At 52.1% G+C, this 18,954-nt stretch overlaps 1 protein-coding gene and 1 long non-coding RNA gene across 5 annotated transcripts in view; both read right to left on the minus strand.

The window, feature by feature from the left end:
- ACACA (acetyl-CoA carboxylase alpha) overlaps positions 1 to 14,861 on the minus strand; it is a 99,959-nt gene extending 85,098 nt beyond the window's left edge. Inside the window, exons 1-3 of one of the 4 annotated variants that reach the window (XM_063173711.1) lie at positions 14,811 to 14,861; positions 10,738 to 10,784; positions 9,844 to 10,096 (exon numbers count right to left, since the gene is read on the minus strand). In XM_063173711.1, coding sequence (XP_063029781.1) covers positions 9,844 to 10,070 — 227 coding nt within the window. In that variant the 5' untranslated portion in view covers positions 10,071 to 10,096; positions 10,738 to 10,784; positions 14,811 to 14,861. Of the gene's footprint in view, positions 1 to 3,110; positions 3,272 to 9,843; positions 10,097 to 10,737; positions 10,785 to 13,250; positions 13,316 to 14,810 lie in introns of those variants that run through there. The other 3 variants (XM_063173714.1, XM_063173712.1, XM_063173713.1) reach the window with 3 other exon arrangements.
- Positions 14,862 to 17,287: 2,426 nt separating this feature from the next.
- Positions 17,288 to 18,938, minus strand: LOC134427831 (uncharacterized). Its single transcript, XR_010030242.1, has 4 exons — positions 18,761 to 18,938; positions 18,168 to 18,272; positions 17,513 to 17,649; positions 17,288 to 17,398 (listed from the first exon to the last, which is right to left on the minus strand). It is a non-coding gene; the product is annotated as an uncharacterized LOC134427831 (long non-coding RNA).
- Between the last annotated feature and the right edge of the window lie 16 nt (positions 18,939 to 18,954).

An 18,954-nucleotide genomic window follows, 5' to 3' on the forward strand; every position in this document is an offset into this window, starting at 1 on the left:
TCCCACAGCAACACCACAGGCACAGATCCCCTCTGGCTCTGCTTTGCCAGGGCTCACAAAGCTCAGTCTGTGAGAGGAAATTCCAGGGGAGAGCACAGAGCTGCTGCTCACACCCAGTGCCTGCCCTGGTGCAGCACGGCTGGAAATCAGGGAATTCATGGGACACTTTCCATGTCACAGGCACTGAGGCTTCACCTCTGCTCAGCCCACAGATCACTTGTTTTTACTGAGATTTCCCCAGGTTTCCCTCCCCAGGAGCACAGGGAAGCCCTTCCCCTGCCCCTGGCACCAGCACAGACCTTTATGAAGGAATGGGGATTGGGAAGGAGGATCTCAGCTCAGAATTAGCAATTCAGAATCCTCAGGAATGAGGACTGGGATGAGGATCTCAGCTCAGAATGAGGAATCCAGAATCCTCAGGAATGAGGATTGGGATGAGGATCTCAGCTCAGAATGAGGAATCCAGAATCCTCAGGAATGGGGATTGGGAAGGAGGATCTCAGCTCAGAATGAGGAATCCAGAATCCTCAGGAATGGGGATTGGGAAGGAGGATCTCAGCTCAGAATGAGGAATCCAGAATCCTCAGGAATGGGGATTGGGATGAGGATCTAGCTCAGAATGAGCAATTCAGAATCCTCAGGAATGAGGATTGGGATGAGGATCTAGCTCAGAATGAGCAATTCAGAATCCTCAGGAATGAGGATTGGGAAGGAGGATCTCAGCTCAGAACGAGGAATCCAGAATCCTCAGGAATGGGGATTGGAAAGGAGGATCTCAGCTCAGAATGAGGAATCCAAAATCCTCAGGAATGAGGACTGGGATGAGGATCTCAGCTCAGAATGAGCAATTCAGAATCCTCAGGAATGAGGATCTCAGCTCAGAGCTCTGGGGAGCCTCAGCAGCACCAAGGGTCACTGCAGATCTGTGCCCAGGAGCCCTCTGGACAGAACCTCTGCCCTACTCAGCTGCTCCATTGAGTAATTCCCAATTCCCCTGGGAACGGCATGGGATGCAGGGAGAGCAGCTGGGGGAGGGCACACAGGGAAAAGCAGCACCAGGAGAAGCCAAGGCACAGGTTTCCCTCTGCCACCAAGGCCAGGGAGCCCCAGAGCTGCTGCTGGAGCATCCCTGCTGGAGGGAGCTGCTGCTCCAGGGGCCTGGCCACAGCCTGGCAGGGAATTCCCTCTGACATTCCCTCAGAAAGCCCTTATGGCCATGGAGGTTTCCCCACATGGAGCACAGAGCCTCCTCAGCACCTCACCAGGAGCACAGGGACACCCCAGAGCAAGGCTGTCCCTGCCAGTGACACCCTGGGACCTGTGCTAGGTCACAACAACTCCATCCACTCAACCATCTTATCTCAGAGAGGAGCTGAGAGCCAGAGAAAGGCGCAGAACAAGCTCTGTGCGCACAGGTTCAGCCCCTTCAGCCCCTTCTTCCACCCAGCTGCACTTCCAGACACTGTCACCAAACTCAGGGCTGTCCCCAAAAGTTATCACACTGCTGTGAACTCAGCCTGGGAATGCAAGGACAGGAGAAACAGGCAAGAAAGAGAGCAAAGGTGCAGTTAAGGTTGAATTTCTACTAAATGGATGCATTTAGGGGGTCAGAGTCTTCCTGGCAAGGAAGGAGCACAGTCCAAGGAGCCAGAGAGGTTTATGCATTACAGGGTTACTGAGAGCAGTCTCAACAAAAACAAGATCAGAACGCCAAGGTGAGGATTTGTGAACATGTTTAAATAGGAACTGTCCCACCAAGAAATTACCACACACAAAGATACTGCTCCAGGCAACATGTCAACAGAGCCTGAGGTTCACAACTCAGGATGCAACAAACATTTGGACATAAACAACTACAGTTTGATTTGTGAGCATGCCAAGAACACCAAGTTTATTTATCAATAATCACAGGCTGCACACTGTAATCAAAACAGAAGAGTTGGGGTTTTCTGCAGGATAAGATGAGGTAGAAGCTGGACAGGAAGGAAGAAAGTATGGATCTTTCAAAACAAAACAGAATAAATGCTGAGTTAGTGACTGCCATCCCTATTAACCACCTGCTCACAACTGCCATGGTTTGTGGTGGAGGAATTTTCAAAATGCTTTTCTCCCCTTTATTTGTATATATGTAACATACCTATGTGTTTGTATATATACCTCTATGTGTGTATAGATAGTACAAGTATATTTATAAAACATACATCTATATAACTAATGTAAGTGTATTTTTGTGCATGTTACACACCTCTATATTTATATGCAAATCACATCCACAGTTGTATTTACCTGAAGTTTACCTTTCTATTTCTCTATATGAAATACACCAGTGCACAGCCCTGTGCATTTCACTGCCAGCACTGAAATCCAGAGGCTCTGTGAGGAGATCTCTGAGAAAGTCCCTGTGTAATTTAGCCCCAGACAATGCTGAAATCAACTTAAATATGAATGAGGACACAGAGGGGTAAAAGTTGTGCAGAACCTCTAACTTGAAGAACCCCGATCCCCCAGCTGAGCTGCACCCTGGCACCTCTGTCACAGGCTGCATGCACGGAGAGCCCAGGGGATGAAATGAACACCAGGAGCTCAGAGAGCATCCCCAGCACAGAGCCATGGGGCTATTCCAGAGTTCCAGAGGCTAAAATGAACACCAGGAGCTCTGAGAGCACCCCCAGCACAGAGCCCAGAGGATGAAATGAACACCAGGAGCTCTGAGAGCATCCCCAGCACAGAGCCATGGGGATGTTCCAGGGGCTAAAATGAACCCCAGGAGCTCAGAGAGCATCCCCAGCACAGAGCCCAGGGGGTGAAATGAACACCAGGAGCTCGGAGAGCATTCCCAGCACAGAGCCATGGGGCTATTCCAGAGTTCCAGAGGATAAAATGAACACCAGGAGCTCAGAGAGCATCCCCAGCACAGAGCCCAGAGGATGAAATGAACACCAGGAGCTCTGAGAGCATCCCCAGCACAGAGCCCAGAGGATGAAATGAGCACCAGGAGCTCAGAGAGCATCCCCAGCACAGAGCCCAGAGGATGAAATGAACCCCAGGAGCTCAGAGAGCATCCCCAGCAGAGGCCAGGCAGGGGAGGCAGGCAGATCAGCGATCCTTACCTCTGCAGCATGTGGTACCTCATCTCCTGACTCTGCTCCGCAGAATCCTCCATGCTGGGTGAGTGAGTGAGTGAGTGAGGAACCACCGAGCCGGGGCCGCTCCCAGCCCCTCCCCGCAGCCCTGCAGCTCACGGGAGCCTCACCGGGCTTCTCCCGCGCGCAGGGCCCATCCCGGTGCCCCGAGCCCGCCAGCCGTGCGCGGCTGCCCCGCGGTGACAGCGACACAGCGGCGGTGACGCAGCACGGGGCCCGGCCCCGTCCGCCCCTCCGTCCCTCCCTCCAGCCGTCAGCCGAGCAGCTGATCGGGGCAGGGACAGCCCGGCCGCCGTTACGCAACGAGCAGCGAGTACCGGAATGAGCAACGTAATAGTAATGAGCCCACCGCGGCTGCTCCGAGCACCGGGGCCGGGGGAGATCCCGGAGCGGGGCAGCACCGGCTACGGGCGGGATGCTGCACCCAGAGGGATACAGCACCCACGGGAGGAAGGGATGCTGCACCCAGAGGGATACAGCACCCGCGGGAGGGATGCTGCACCCACGGGAGGGAGGGATGCAGTGCCCAAGAGAGGGATGCAGCAGCACCCAAGGGAGAGGAGGAATGGAGCAGCACCCCACAGGGAAGGATGCAGCAGCCACGGGAGGGATGCAGGAGCACCCACAGGGAGGAGGATGGAGCAGCACCCAGGGAAATGCAGCACCCGTGGGAGGGGATGCAGTGCCCAAGGGAGGGATGCTGAAGCACCCAGGAGGATGCAGCACCCACAGGAGGGAAGGATGCAGCACCCACGGGTGAACATCCGATGCAGCACCCACTGGGAATCCTGTCCAGGCGAGCACATCCCCAGCTGCTGCAGGCTCTGTGAGCCCAGGGGTTCAGTGCATTTGCAGGATTGTAACAGCCCTAGGCATTGCTTTAGCCCTAGAAATCTCAGAAATAGCCCAAACACTTATGGTCACAAAACAAACCCCTCTCTCAAACTTCTCCACATCTCTAGGGTACTTTAACCCCTTAACCCACCATCTAAACATAACTAACCTCCTCAACAGAGGACAAAACCTTGCCTCTCACCTAACTGACCTTTCCTGATACTCAGCCCAAAAGGACCAGCCAGTCTACAACTACAGCAACCAGGAGGGCTGGGGAGGGGACAGGGACAGCTCTGAGGGAATGCCACAGGCAGCTGGTGCAGGCACACACACACAGTGTCACAGAGCTCCGGCAGGTGAAGCCCTGGCTTGGACCTACAGGTCAAAACAAATGAAACCTGACTCAGCTCTGACGTGAGCTGAGCCTCAGGATTTCAGGGAATAGGATAGAATTAAATAATACAGGATAGAATGAAATAAAGCACAGAACAGAGCCAGCCCCCCCTGCACTGCCTGGCAGGTAACTTCCCTTCCCTGCTAACACAGAATGCAGCATCAGCCCAGGCAGGTCTTTAGCCTAAAGCTGGAATATCTACAGAGCCCAAATGGGTACAAGCTGCCAGGATTCCTCCCAGATAACCCAGTGCCAACAGTTTGGCAGAAGTTCCCTTCCTAGTCACACACCTGGCTGCTCACCTGCCGCGCCAGGTGCATTTGGAACAGGAGCATTCCCAGGACACACAGCCCAAATCACAGGACACACATTCCCAGCACACACAGCCCAAATCACTGAGCTTCCCTGCAAGCCCAAGAGCAACACCCTGGCACTCAAACATCCACTGAATCCACATCAATCCAGATGAACAGCCAAGTTAAAATCAAATTAATATCCACACTCCAGTTCCTAGAAAGAACCAAAAGAGCTTTGCTTTTCCATCTTCGTGAAGTATAAAACTCCACATGCTCCCAGAGCAGCAGACAGCCCAAAAGTCTCCAGGTCAAGCCCTGGCACCAAGATAAAAGTGAATAACAACAACAGCAGAGAGTTGTGCAGCAGTGAGAGGAACTGGAGTCCTGGCAGGGAGCCCTACAGTGCTCTTGGGCAGAGTTCAGGTGTTGGACAGATCTGATCTGCTCACCACCAGAATGGACCCTTTTACACCAGCTGGGGCAGGGGCAGGGGGGGTGTCTCACATTAAATTCACCACACTGAGATTGGTTATCTCTCAGGCAGGAGGATCAGAGAAGCGAGCACGCGGCTGCCAGGGAATCTCTGCACAATCTCCCAACAAATGACTGAATTTAGAGAGGACATTTCTGTTAACTGAGGCTAAAGGCAGTAAAACAACACCAAAATAAGAACACAGCTTCAGAGAGGCAGGCAGAGCTATACAGTGTTTGCTCAGGGAGCAGAGCAGCTTCCAGGGAAGGAAGGAGCTCAGTTCCCATGTGCAATTCCCACCTTATCAGTACAACCAGGCACAGCCAGGAGGCCAAACCACCTGTTCTTTCAACAGAGAGAGGAGGAAGTCACCTTTTCACTGCAGGTGGATGGAGTTCATGGCCTTAAGCTGAAGGAGGGCAGGTTCAGGTTGGAAATAAAGCAGAAATTGCTCCCTGTGAGGCTGGGGAGGGCTTGGCACAGGGTGCCCAGAGAAGCTGGGGCCATCCCTGGAAGCATCCATGGCCAGGCTGGGACAGAGGAAATGTTCCTTCCTCAGAAATCTGCCCACACAGAAGCTCCAGCACAGGGAGAGCCAGAGGGGGAATCATTTTGAGGACAGAGATGAAGGGGAAGCACGACCAGAAAGTTTCCCTGAGCACCTGTGATGTGCAAGCCAAACCAGGCAGGGAGACTCCTTTAGCTGAGGGGCTCAGACAGCACAAACCCAATTCTGTTTGTGCACACAAAGGTGCAGACAGTGCATATTGATCCTGAGCCTGCAGACAGCCTGGAGCAGAAGGATTCCTCCATGCAGCAGAGGAGAAATCCCCTTGGAGCAGCCCCACAGCACATCTGTGCCTCCCTGCCCACAGCTGGCCCAAAACCACAGCATCAGTGCTCCTCAGTGCAGCTCCAGCCACAACCTGCTGGGCTGCAAAGGAATTTTTTCATTCAGAACAGGCTCAAAAGGATCTTTCATTGCACCCAGGGCTCTGTGCAGCCACTCTAAGCAGGCACCTTGTCCCTCTGCCAGGCAGGGCACGCTCAGCCCCTGCTGCCCAGGCTGAAATTGGGGCGTTTGGCCAAATTTCCTTTAGCAGATGATTAGTTCTGCTTAAGCATCCCCATAATTTATTGAGACACCGAGGAGTCCATCCAGCGTTAGGAGCAGCAAGCTAAAACTCTGTGGGCTTCATGTGAGGTAACAGCTGAACTGCATCCAAAAATTTGGCTTTCAGCTGATACAAGTGGATTGTCAGGTGACTGTGCACCCATGTCACTGCTTATGAAACCAGAGCCCTGATGGACAAACACCAGAAGACATCCAGGTTTTGTTCTATTTTAAACAAGAATTTGATACAAGATACCGTCTCGGAAACTAGGAATTAAATTTAGCAATAATCAACAACAATTTATTAAACAAGACAGATGGGCCCAAAGTGCTTTCCAAGTGGCATTTATGGAGGAGTTTACTTAATCTGCCACTAAAACTTTAGAAAAAGGAGCTCAGCAACTCTGTTACAGGTCACTTCAAGGAAAACTGTGTCCCAGCAGGGCTGGTTGGAAGCGCTGATGGAAAATTCTGAACTCAGAGACAACACAGGCAGAAAAAAGGAAAAACAAAAAAAGGCAGGCTTGGATTTATCATTGAAAGGTGCAAAATGCAACAGAGACCCCCTGAACACTCAGCCTGGGTGGTCACTGTCCCCACACACATCTCTGGATGCTGATGACCCACACGGCGACTGGAAGCTCATTTTAACCCTCAGAGCAGCAGCCAGCTGGCACACCTGAAGGTCTCCATGGATCCCCAGGGCAGGGGAGCCCAGAGTGCACAACCTGTCCCGGCAGGAGTGACTTCAGCAACAGCACAAACACTGCCAGATCAATGGGTCACACAAACCTGCCCTCACAGACCCTCTGGCAGCTGAGTAAATCCTGCATTTTAACTGTAGTCGCTCCCTGAGGACTGCCCTGCAGCAAAGCCCCTCACCCCAAACAGAGCCATCTCCATTTTAACCCTGTGGGAAAACCACCAGCAAGTGGAAAAGGTTTTTGGCAACTTCTTCCAAAAGTTATGGTCCCCTGGACCTGCACCTTGTGTCCCAGGGTACAGAACTGCCTGTGAAATCTCCTTTATCACCTGACACTGTGTGGTACCTTTGTGAGCACCCAAAGGAAGCTGGAAGCCAGGGCACCTCTGTCCCATTAAGTGACACAAAGTGACTCCAGGCAAGCTGCTGAACTTGTCTCTGCTGTTGTCTTTGTCTCAGTTTCTCCATCTGCAAACATGATTTAGAAATCTCCTGATGAAAGGGACAACCATCCTGAAAAGTATTTCAGCTCACCTGAGTTTATCTTAGAAAAACAGCCCATAATGCTGTAACTTTTCTATTTGAATTGGCATTTCTCTCCAATTTAACTCAAAAAGTCAAGAGTTCCCCAAAGGGGCTGCCAAAGTAAGCAGGTTACAACAGAGGTGCCCAAGGTTGCACACCTATTGCACTCTGGGGCCAGACACTGTCCTGAAAGTTTCTTCCTCTGATATTTCCATTTACACACTTGTGGTTAGGAACAGAAGAAATTGGACGAGCACCCAAGCTGTATATAGTTACAGTTTCCTGCTCCAAAATCACCTTTTGTGCTGCCAGATCGTTGCACCTGGCAGGCTGTGGAAAGGCAGCCCTGTGTAAATTTGCTTTAAGGTTCTGCATCAGTTGTGCAAGTGCCAGCTGGCTGGACATGCCTCAGAGCAATGCACAGAGCAACATCCCCTCTGTCCCATCTGGGGTTTGGGACTGTGTGATCCCTGAGCTTCTCTCTGAAAATGGGATGGGAAACACCAAAAAAAGGAAATATTATAACCTTTTCACTTTTCCTCAGCCTGCACAAGCAAAGGAACCAGTAAAACACAAAACAAGGATTAGCTGGCTGGTTTATATAATATTATATTAAATATGGTATTTTATATTTACATATATAGTTGTGTAAATATAAACTGGTCAGGAAACTTGCTGGAATGGAAATTCCTTCAAAAGCAGCACAGCAAGGGCAGTGAGGGGCTGTCCAGTGAAACTGGAGTGGGATCCACTCTGTCCTGGGTGTTCCTGGATTTCCTGGGACGGGAAGGCACAGGCACACAGAGCCTGAACCTCCTGGAATATGGCAAATAAATGAAGGGTCCATGGGAGAGCAAAGCCAGGCTGCAGGACTCCAGGCTTTGCTACAACCAGCACAATTTTCCCTATTCCAACCAAAAAAATTCCAGTATGGAGCCACTGATCCAACTCACTGCCAATTCTTTGGCTACACTTGAAAGCAGCAAATCCATGCAAAGACAAAACAGGCAAATGCTGTTCTTGCTATCAACAAACAGGGCCCAGAAAAACCACACACGAGTCCAAACTTATTAAATGTCTCAGTGAAGACACTTCCATTCTCTGAAACCAGGACAAGACAGGCAAGGTGCTTAAGGAATCTAGGCACAAATATTTCACTAAAAGCAAAGGAAAATCAAAGGGTTTGATACAGACAAGTGGTCATTTAAAAACAAAATGCCAGAGCAACACTTGAAGCCAAACACAGATATAAAGCTGAACTTCGGGTTATCTTTGGAACTGACAGGGTAAAAGGACTGGAGAACTTTAATTAACCATTTAATTTAATCGAGAACTTTGATTTAACCATGTATCTATACCTCATGTGGCTTAACTATTTTATTTAATGGAGAACTGACTTAACTATGTGTCCTTACCTCATGTGGCTTAACTATTTTATTTGAGAACTTGAATTTAACTCTGTGTCCATACCTCATGTGAGAACTTGGATTTAACTCTGTATCCATACCTCATGTGGGTTAACTATTTTATTTAATGGAGAACTTTGAATTAACTCTGCATCTGTACCTTATGTGGCTTAACTATTTTATTTAATGGGCAACTTTGAATTAATTCTGTATTCATACCTTATGCAGCTTATCAAATGGAAAATGGAGAACTTAGATTTAACTCTGTATCCATACCTCAAATGTCTTAACTATTTTATTTGAGAACTTTGATTTAACTGTGCCCATAACTTATGTGAGTTAACTATTTTATGTAATGGAGAATTTTGATTTAACTGTGCCCATACCTCATGTGAGTTAACTATTTTATCTAATGGAGAACTTTGATTTAACTCTATCCATGCCTCATGTGGGTTAACTATTTTATCCAATGGAGAACTTTGATGTAACTGTGCCCATACCTCATGTGGGTTAACTGTTTTATCCAATGGAGAACTTTGATGTAACTGTGCCCATACCTCATGTGGGTTAACTATTTTATCCAATGGAGAACTTTGGTGTAACTGTGCCCATACCTCATGTGGGTTAACTATTTTATCTAATGGAGAACTTTGATGTAACTGTGCCCATACCTTATGTGAGTTAACTATTTTATCCAATGGAGAGCTTTGATGTAACTGTGCCCATACCTCATGTGGGTTAACTATTTTATCCAATGGAGAACTTTGGTGTACCTGTGCCCATACCTCATGTGGGTTAACTGTTTTATCCAATGGAGAACTTTGATTTAACTGTGCCCATACCTCATGTGGGTTAACTATTTTATCCAATGGAGAGCTTTGATGTAACTGTGCCCATACCTCATGTGGGTTAACTGTTTTATCCAATGGAGAACTTTGATGTAACTGTGCCCATACCTCATGTGGCTGGCCAGGCCATCCTGAGCGTTGGGGAGCCCCAGGTCCGAGAGGGAGTCGGAGCAGACTGAGGCAGGGGACAGGGACCTCTCCTTCTCCTCCAGCAGGTCCAGCTTCACCAGGGAGCTGGTCTCATCCTCGGAGTTGTCCTCGGACACGGAGCCGATGATGAAGCGCGAGTGAGCGTTGGCATCCACAGCCTTGCTGGCCTCTGAGGAATCCTCCATGGCTGCCCCAAAGTGGGCTCTCAGCACTGCAGGACAAAGGGCAAAGCCAAACCCGAGTGAACAGCCACCCCTGGAGGGCAAAGCGAGGGGCACTGGTGGGAAATGAAACGTTAAAAGGGCAGAGCTGAACCCTGAGTGCGGGATCAAAACCAGCTCTGCTCCAAGCACTGATTTCCCTGCTTGCACAAGGACTCTGAGATTCACAAGCTGCAGAACCTCCCACCTCAGACAAAGCTTCAGGAGGCATTAAAGGAAAAAAAAAAAAACATCAAAATAACCCCAGACACCGGGCCCAAAACCTACAGACAAAGGCAGGGGACTCCGAGTATCAAAATTCACAGGATCAGAGATTCCCTGACTGGTTTGGGTTGGAAGGGACCTTAAATCTCATCTCATCCCCGACACTTCCACCAGTCCAGGCTGCTCCTGTCCTTGGACACTCCCAGGGATGGGTCTGTTCCAGTATTCCAGCAGGGAATGAAAGCATTTTCTTAAAAGTCAAAAGAATAACTTCAACTGAGAAAGGAAAACAAAGGAAAACCCCACAGCACAAAGGTGGGATGGGGAATAAACATTTGATCCCCCTGCTCTGCCTGACTTTGCTGCACTCCCATGACAGCTGCAGCCAGCAGCAAACACACCATTGGGAGCTGAGGAGGGCACTCACCTCGGGATATCCGTGCAATCTGCGCACTGAGCCACTTCCAAAACGAACTGGAAAAGAAAAGGATTGGGAAGTAAACATCAGGGTTATAATGAACATATCCCATGCGTGTTCTCCTGTTTACACCATCCAAACCATCCCAAGAAAACCCCCACAGGCACTCCACAGACTGGCAGGCTTGCTCCAGGCACAGACTAACCCAGGAGCTACACCTGCAGTGCCCAAATCCAGCCCTGGCAGGTCCTGCTGGTCCATCCTTCTGGAATCTTCTGAGAACCACCAGGAACAGTGGGGTGTGCCACCACTATCCACTGGCACCAAACCTCTCCTGTCCCCTTCTGGCTGCTTCCAGCTGAACCCCAGGGAGGGCGAGGCTCATCGGCCCTGCTAATTACAGCCCCGTTAGCCAAGGGTGCAGCACCAAAACCTGGCCCGTGGTGTCACAGCAATGGGACATGATGGGACCTTAACAAGGCCCAGAGGGGCATTTATAGCCAGAGCAATCCCCAAACACCCCATCAGTGACTGAGAGCTGAGAACTCATCCAACTGGCTCATGCACTCCTGCCACCAAGGTGCCTGGCTGAATTATTCAGATCCAATCCCGTGTTGACATCACTCCTCCCACAAACTCCACTTGCCCCGTGGCCACGGGCACTTCATTTGGCAGAGGCATCATTAACCATTTTATAACTGAAAAGACACAAATATCTGTCTCACATGGACATTAAAAGCATTAAAAAATGTATTTTTTGAGGGTAGAGATGAGAAGAAGGGGAAGCATGACCAGGAAGTCTCCCTGTGCACCTGTGATGTGCAAGCCAAACCAGGCAGGGAGATTCTTTAGCTGAGGTGCTCAGACAGCACAAATCCAATTTTGTTTGTGCATACAAAGATGCAGACAGTTTTTTTGTGGATATTTATCCTGGCAGCAGATCTCTCCTCAAGTTTTTCATCCAGACACATTTACTGTTGGCACCGAAGAGGCTGGGATGCAGCCAAACTAACTTCAGCCCAACTTCATTGAAGAAAACCTTTCCTCATTTCAATAACTAATACATTAATGAGCAAGTTTCAAGGGTTTTGGGGTTCTCAGAAGCAGAGGAACAGGAAGGGAGGTGTTTCACTCAAATATTCCGTGAGAAACCATCCACCCAAGGCCAGGCAGTGCCACGCTCACCCAAGTTCACTCCAGCACCTTGTTTGTCTGACTCAGCTCCCAAAAGCCAGGCTGATATCCGTGAAACCCCACTCAGGTCCATTTCCCAAGGCACTTCCCAGCCCTGGGAGCCAGTCCCACAGGCAGCAGTCCCGCTGGGGTTGTGCAATCAGTGCTGGGGTGATAAGCTACGCTTGTTCTCAGCACACCACAGAGAGGCCTCGTTCGTATTTAAATTGATTTCAGCATTGTCTGGGGCTAAATTACACAGGGACTTTCTCAGAGGTCTCCTCACTGGATTTCGGCGCTGGGCGTGAAATGCACAAGGCTGTGCACTGGTAAATTTCATATACAGAAATATACAGGTAAACTGCAGATATTTACAACTATGCAGGTGAATTACATATAAATATAGAGGTGTGTAACACGCACAAAAATACACTTACATTAGCTAGACTCATATAGAGGTATATTTTATAAATATACTTGTACTATCTATGCACCTATAGAGATGTACTTTATAAATATACTTCTATCCTATATGCATATAGAGGTCTATTTTATAAATATATTTGCACTATCTATACATATATAGAGGTATATATACCAACACAGAGGTATGTTACATGTGTACAAATAAAGGGGTATACTAATGTACTTATATATATAAATAAAGGGGTATATTTATGTACCCTATATATATAAATAAAGGGGTACATTTATGCATATATGAGCTCCCTGCTCCAGGGAAATCAGCTCCACTCCCAGCAGGTGTCCAGGCATCCAACACCCAAATAAATCCGTGCTACCAGCAGGGAAAACTCTGCAACCCAAACCCAGAAAGTGCCCGGGGCAAATCCAGCCCCACTTCACTCCTCCACAGCTCTGCTGCTACCATTACTCACATCTTTGGCTTGACCCTGAAACGCACTGGTAAGAATACCAGACTTGAGAAGTTTTATAACAGCCTCACCTTAAAATCACTTTTAATTCTGTAAAAATATACCCAGGCATGAAACTTGGGCAATGACAGGTGGGAATTAAAGTTGCCTGTTTTTCTCTAACCATCCCATTCTGAAGGCAAACCCACAGCCGAAGAGAACATCAGTATTTCAGTGGGCTCTTTCAAAAAATCACAGTAACACTTCTATCATATTGATGTGGCATATGAAAAGGAAATTAATAAAACTAGCTGTGCTCAAATGCCTCCTGATTAGAGCTGTGGCATTGCTGATCAACCTGAATCACTTCAAAGTGACGAAATGGATTTGTGCTCTCACCTGGAGAAACACAGAAAACGACGGAGCAAAACAAAGGCAAAACGAAATGAAAGCAGCAAAAAGCAGCAGAGTGCTCACCTGTACCAGGGCTGGGGGGGCGGTTCCAGCTCGGGAGAGAAGGGAGGCTCCTGCAGCAGAGGGTCCCTGCTCAGAACACCCCGGTGCTCCCTGGCCACGCTGTTTTAACGCCCCCACGGCTGCCCCACCTGGGCCTGCCCCACCTGGGCCTGCCCTCCTGGTTAATCATTGGGCATTGCCTCATCCCCGGCCCAAACACAACCCAAGAGTGCTCCAAGGGCTCCTCACAACCGCCCCGGGCACAAAGAGCCAAAGCCGATGGATGGAGGGTGCCCAGAGGAGGGACGGGGCATGGGAAGGGGCTCGCAGCAGAGCTGGGGGTTTGTCCAGCTGGAGCACACTGAGGGACACTCACCAGGGGCTGCAGCTCCCAGTTCTGCTCCCTGTGACCCGAAGGAACAGCTGGGGCTGTGCCAGGGCAGGGCTAGGCTGGGTATTAGGGGAAAAACAACTACCTAGAACCTTCCACCTGTGGATGTAGAATGACAGAATTGTGGCACATCCTGAGCTGGGAGGGACACACAGGATCATCCAGGCCAGCTCAGACACCCCAAATTCCCACCCCGGGCATCCCTGGCAGCCTCGGGGCCGTGCCCTGGGGAGTCTGGGCAGTGCCAGCACCCTCCAGGGAAAAGCTGTTTCCCATTATCCAGCCCAAACCTCCAGAGAGCAACATAAGAGCCTGCATTTACAGCTATCCCAGTTTGCTGAAACACTCGAGACTGGCTGAATCCCACTGTCTTGGAGAGAGTTTGGCATCACTCAAACACTTTGCTGAACATTTCCTGCCTGCTAAACTGGAACAGACTCCACTCACGCTTCAGATACTTTCAAACACAGCACTTCTCATTCTAGACTTCAAGAATATTCAGGAGAATGGAAGTGCAAGAACAAATATTTGGTTCGCCAATCTGCTTTTAAAACTTGACTGGTTTGAGCATCTCAGGGCTGCTCTCAGCCCGTCGGCGGGACCGGACCCAGACTGTTCCCAGGATCCCGAACCTGCCCCGGGACAGCGGCAGGGTGACACGGAGCAGGGATGCCCGGGCCCAGCCCCGGTCCCGGCCCGGCCCAGCCCGTCGGTGCCGGACTCCCCGCCGCCCACGTGCTGCTCCTTTCAGGCCGCGGGGAACCGGCGAGGCCACGCGAGCCACGGCACCGGCTGAGCGCGGCCCGGGCCCGCCCGGCGGAGCGCGTGGAACCGGGAGAGAACCGGGAGGGAACCGGGAGGAACCGGGCGGCGGCTGCTGCGGCGGGCAGGGCGGCTCCGGCCCGCGAGACCCCCACCCGTCCCGTCCCGGCCCGGCCCGGCTCGGCTCGGCCCGGCCCGGCATGCCGCCATCTCCCGCCGGCACAGCTCGGCATGGCACGGCATGGCCCGGCCGCCTCCCGCCGGCGCGGCGCCCGGCCAGGTCCCGCCCGCCCAGCACGGCATGGCCCGGCCATCTCCCGCGGCGCGGCACGGCGCGGCCCCGCCCAGCGCCGCGCGCCGCCGCCCGCCGGTGCCGCGAGCCCCCCGCACTCCCGGCCGCCCCCCCCCCGGCGCGGCCCCGCCCTCACCTCACGGTGCCGGTGCAGCGGAGCCGCCGCGGGCCCCGGCCTGGCGCTCCCCGCCACGGCCCCGCCCCGGGCCCGCCCCGCGCCCGCCGGGCCCCGCCCCCGCGCCGCCCCCCGGTGGTGTGATCGGGGTTACCTCGGGTCAGGCCCCGCGCGCCCCGCCCCGCGCGCGCCCCGCCCCGCCCCGCTCCCATTGGCTGCCGCCCGGGCCGCGGCGGGGGGCGTGACCAATGGGGAGGTGCCGCGGGGGCGGGGCCCGTGGGGCGATGCCCGTGGCCTGAGAGACGGGCGGGGCTCGAACCCGCGACCCCCGGGACAGCCGGGACAGCCGGGGCAAGCGGGACCGCCGGGACTGCGGGAGCGTCGCTCCTGGGAGGGAAGGCCGAGAGGGCTGGGCCTGCTCGGCCTCGAGAGGAGGTGACCGAAGGCACCTCAGCAATGCCCATTGGTGTCCATGGTGGGGGCCAAGCTGGAGTAGGCTCTTCTCAGTGGTGCCCGGCAACAGCACAAGGGAACACGGGCAGGGACTGATGCACACAAAGCTCCACCTGAACACGCGGAAAAACTTCTTTCCTGTGCAGGTGATGGTGTGCAGGAACAGAGACCGGGCAGGGGGTGGAGTGTCCTGAATGGAGATACTCAGATACTCCAGCATGGTCTAGAGCAGCCCGGTGCTGTGTGCTCTGCTGTGACCCCTGCAGCAGGGACAGCACCAGGTGCCCCCAGTTCATGAGTGTGGCAGCAGCAGTCCCCAGGCTGTCCCTGTGCTCTGCCGTGACCCCCTGCAGCAGGGACAGGATCAGGTGCCCCCATGAGTGCTGGTGGCAGCAGCAGTCCCCAGGCTGTCCCTGTGCACGAGGGGCCCGCGTGGCTCGGGGACGCTGCCCTGTCCCCACCTTGGCACAGGCAGGAGGACACGGCTGATAACAGGTGCTGAGGGCACGGCCAAGCAGGGCCAGGCACTGCCAGCGCCTCTCCTGCCCGGCTCTGACCTTCAGCTGCTTGTTCTGCTGACAGACAATGGTTTAAAGAACTCCTCCTCTTCCTTCTTTCACATTTTGTGTTTTATTTGAAGTCTGCGCCGTTACAGGGTTGCTGAAATTCAAATGGAATGAGTAACACGAGTTTAGATGCTAAAGCTGCTGGATCTGGTGAGCTGTGCGGGCTGATCCTGCTGGAGGTGCCCCAGGATCTGCACAAAGTGGGATCTACTGCTCCCAAATACAGATAATTCCCACCAAGGCAGTGGTTAGCAGGTGTGAGACTGCAGAAAACTGCACATCATGGGATGGGTGCCCACTGCAGGCAAGAAATACCCAGAAAATCCAATTTGGGGCTTTGGAGTTAATAAAACTATTGGGGGAACAGAGCATATTCTCACATCCGCTGGACTAAATCTGGAAAATCTGGGCATGGACAGTTTTATTCATACCTCTGTAGACATAAATGCATAGCTACAGATGCGTGTTTCACACAAAGAATCCTCCTCTCAGTGAGTATTTCATGGAGGAGCTCAAGAGAAGGGTTTGGTGTTGGTTAATCCTCTCAGTGCTAAATCCCAAGTGCTGCAGGAGTGAGGGGGAGTGCTCGGCTTGCTGAGGGGCTGGTCCCAAATCACTGATAATAACCACATACAGAACTTACCAAACCAGAGATTACAACAGGCTCTGAGTTCATCCTGGCTGCTGCTCCCAGAGCTCCAGGCCTGCTAAAACCTGCACCTGCACTCTGCCTGCCCAGCCCAGCACATCCAGCCAGCTCCAAACGCTGTCCAAACACCGCTGGGGAGGGATTGCCTCACTCTCTGAAATCTGCAGCAACTCCTCCAGTCAAGGGCACACAGAGCCGTGAACACGTGGAAAACAGAGTTAAAGAGTTAAAGTTAAAGAGTTAAAGACATTCACCTTAAAAACCCAGCGTGGATTTGGATTTGGAAGGAAATAAAATAAAAAATTTGTTATTTTTGGGGGTATGAAGATGGTGGAGGGTCTGGAGGAGAAGGCATGTGAGGAGAGGCTGAGGGCACTGCAGTGATCAGCTGGGGGACAGTGAGGCTGATCCTTGTGGGGCCCTTCCAACTCAGGAGATCCCATGAAATCCAACTGGTGACAGTGGAGGGGTCCCCATGCCTGGATGTGGTCTTTTCCACATAGCAATCCAGGTCTTTTCCAACATAACAATCCTGGATTCAAGTCTGGGCAGGAATAATCTGTGTTTCAATTGTTCCACAGGGTTCACACACACTTTGCAGCGGGTTTCTTTTAACTGTTTGAATCATAACCGTGTTCTGCTTTGCAGGAGGGGTGGTAAATGCACCCGACGCCTTTCCCTGTGCTGCCCCAAAACCGGCCACAGTTATTTACTCTCATCCATGATTCCGACCACGTGCACGGGGAACTCGTGCCACTCTGCTCTCTCAAAAAAAAGGAAGTTCAGCCTGAGTTAACAAACCCCAAAACACACGGGGGAAATGTTTTTACCTCTGGTGACGCCAAGGGCCGGTCCCACCTCTCCTGACCAGGCTCTGGTGACAGCCCCAGTGCAAACACAGCCCAGATCAGCCCGGGTGAGGGGTCGGTGACACTGCCAGCCTGGCACCAAGGAACAGAGAGAAAGGTCAGATCACCCTTTAAAGCCAAACACCAGCCCTCCACTGGCTCTTGTTTAAACACAAACATCTGAATTTAAATAGTATCAATGCTTACGAGAAAGTGTTCTGGATTCTCTGGAGCCACGGCCAATTGAAACGTCAGCGTTTATTTGGGAATGAACAGAAATATTTCACCCTTCCGTGCTGGGACACACACACGTGTGGTTAGCGAGCAGTCCAAAGGCCGAAGCTCTGCAGGAAAAGGCGATTTCCATCGCCACCGTGTGTCCGAGGCAGAAAACGCCACAAAAACTCCGCCCAACAGCGCCGAGCAATCCCACCGAGAGCAGGGAGAGAGAGGCCTGACAATGCTCCCCCTGATTTCTGTGTCTGTGGCCTCTGGGTTTGCTGGGGACACTGCCCCAAAACTGGTGTGGTTCACCTGGCTCAGCCTGCACTGGGCTGCAGGGGAGCAGGAATTATCAGCAGATAATTCCAAATAGCAAATGAAAGTGACCTCACTCACTAAAACCTCTGGGTAGCAGCATGTGAGCACTGAATTCATCCCAGAGTACCCACCTGGATCTTCCTGGAGTGCAGCTGGAGGGACAAAGACGTTGGGAGTTGAGCTGAGACCCTTTGGAAAAACCTCTAACACTCCACGGATTTTTAATGTTCCTTATGAATATTTTTTTCATTCCCATGCCAGAGGCATAACAGGAAGATCCTCAGCACTGAAATATCTGCAGGCTTCAGGACAGCATTTTTACCTTGCAGATGCATCACCTTTCCTGGGAACAGCAGGAACCAGATCCCCACAGGCTGATTCCTTCCCTTAACCACCCAGAGTCTTGACTCCCAGATGCAGGAAAAACCTGTTAGCAGAAGCAATAAATATTTCATTGACATTCCACACTTTGCCTCTCCCAAATTCTGAGTTTTTTCCCATAATTTTTCCCACGGAAAAGGAAATAGTTGCCAGCGTTTTTAGTCTTGTTGGTAAATAGTCCAGACAAGGAGCAGAGATGGACAGGGAGGAATGGCTCAGACTGCCAGAGGGCAGGGTTAGATGGAATATTGGGAAGGAGCTCTGCCCTGTGAGGGTGGGCAGGCCCTGGCACAGGCTCCACATCCCTGGCAGTGTCCCAGGCCAGGCTGGATGGGTTTGGAGCGCCTGGGCCAGTGGAAGGTGTCCGTGCCATGGCAAGGTGGCACTGGGTGATCCTGAAGGTTTATCCACCCAAACCGCTCCGGGATTCTCTCTGTTTTAATCCCCCACAGGGCCAGCTCCTCCCGCCCCTGCTTCACACGGCCACCCACAGTGCCACGAGAGCCCTTTCCCATAAAATCCACCCCTTCCCACCTCAAGAGCTGCCCGGATGGAGGCCGAACACCGCCTGAGCCGGGGGCAGCTGCTGCGGTGACCATGGGAGAAGCGCGGGGCTCTCCCGGGCAGGCAGAGGGGCCCGGGGCAGCTCCCCGCGGGACACGAGGCTGGCACGGCACGGCCCGTGTGCCTCGGTGCGATCCCGGTCCCTCCCCGGCCCCGGTCCCGCT

This window comes from Melospiza melodia, chromosome 21, assembly GCF_035770615.1.
Source record: "Melospiza melodia melodia isolate bMelMel2 chromosome 21, bMelMel2.pri, whole genome shotgun sequence".
Classification (NCBI taxonomy): domain Eukaryota; kingdom Metazoa; phylum Chordata; class Aves; order Passeriformes; family Passerellidae; genus Melospiza; species Melospiza melodia.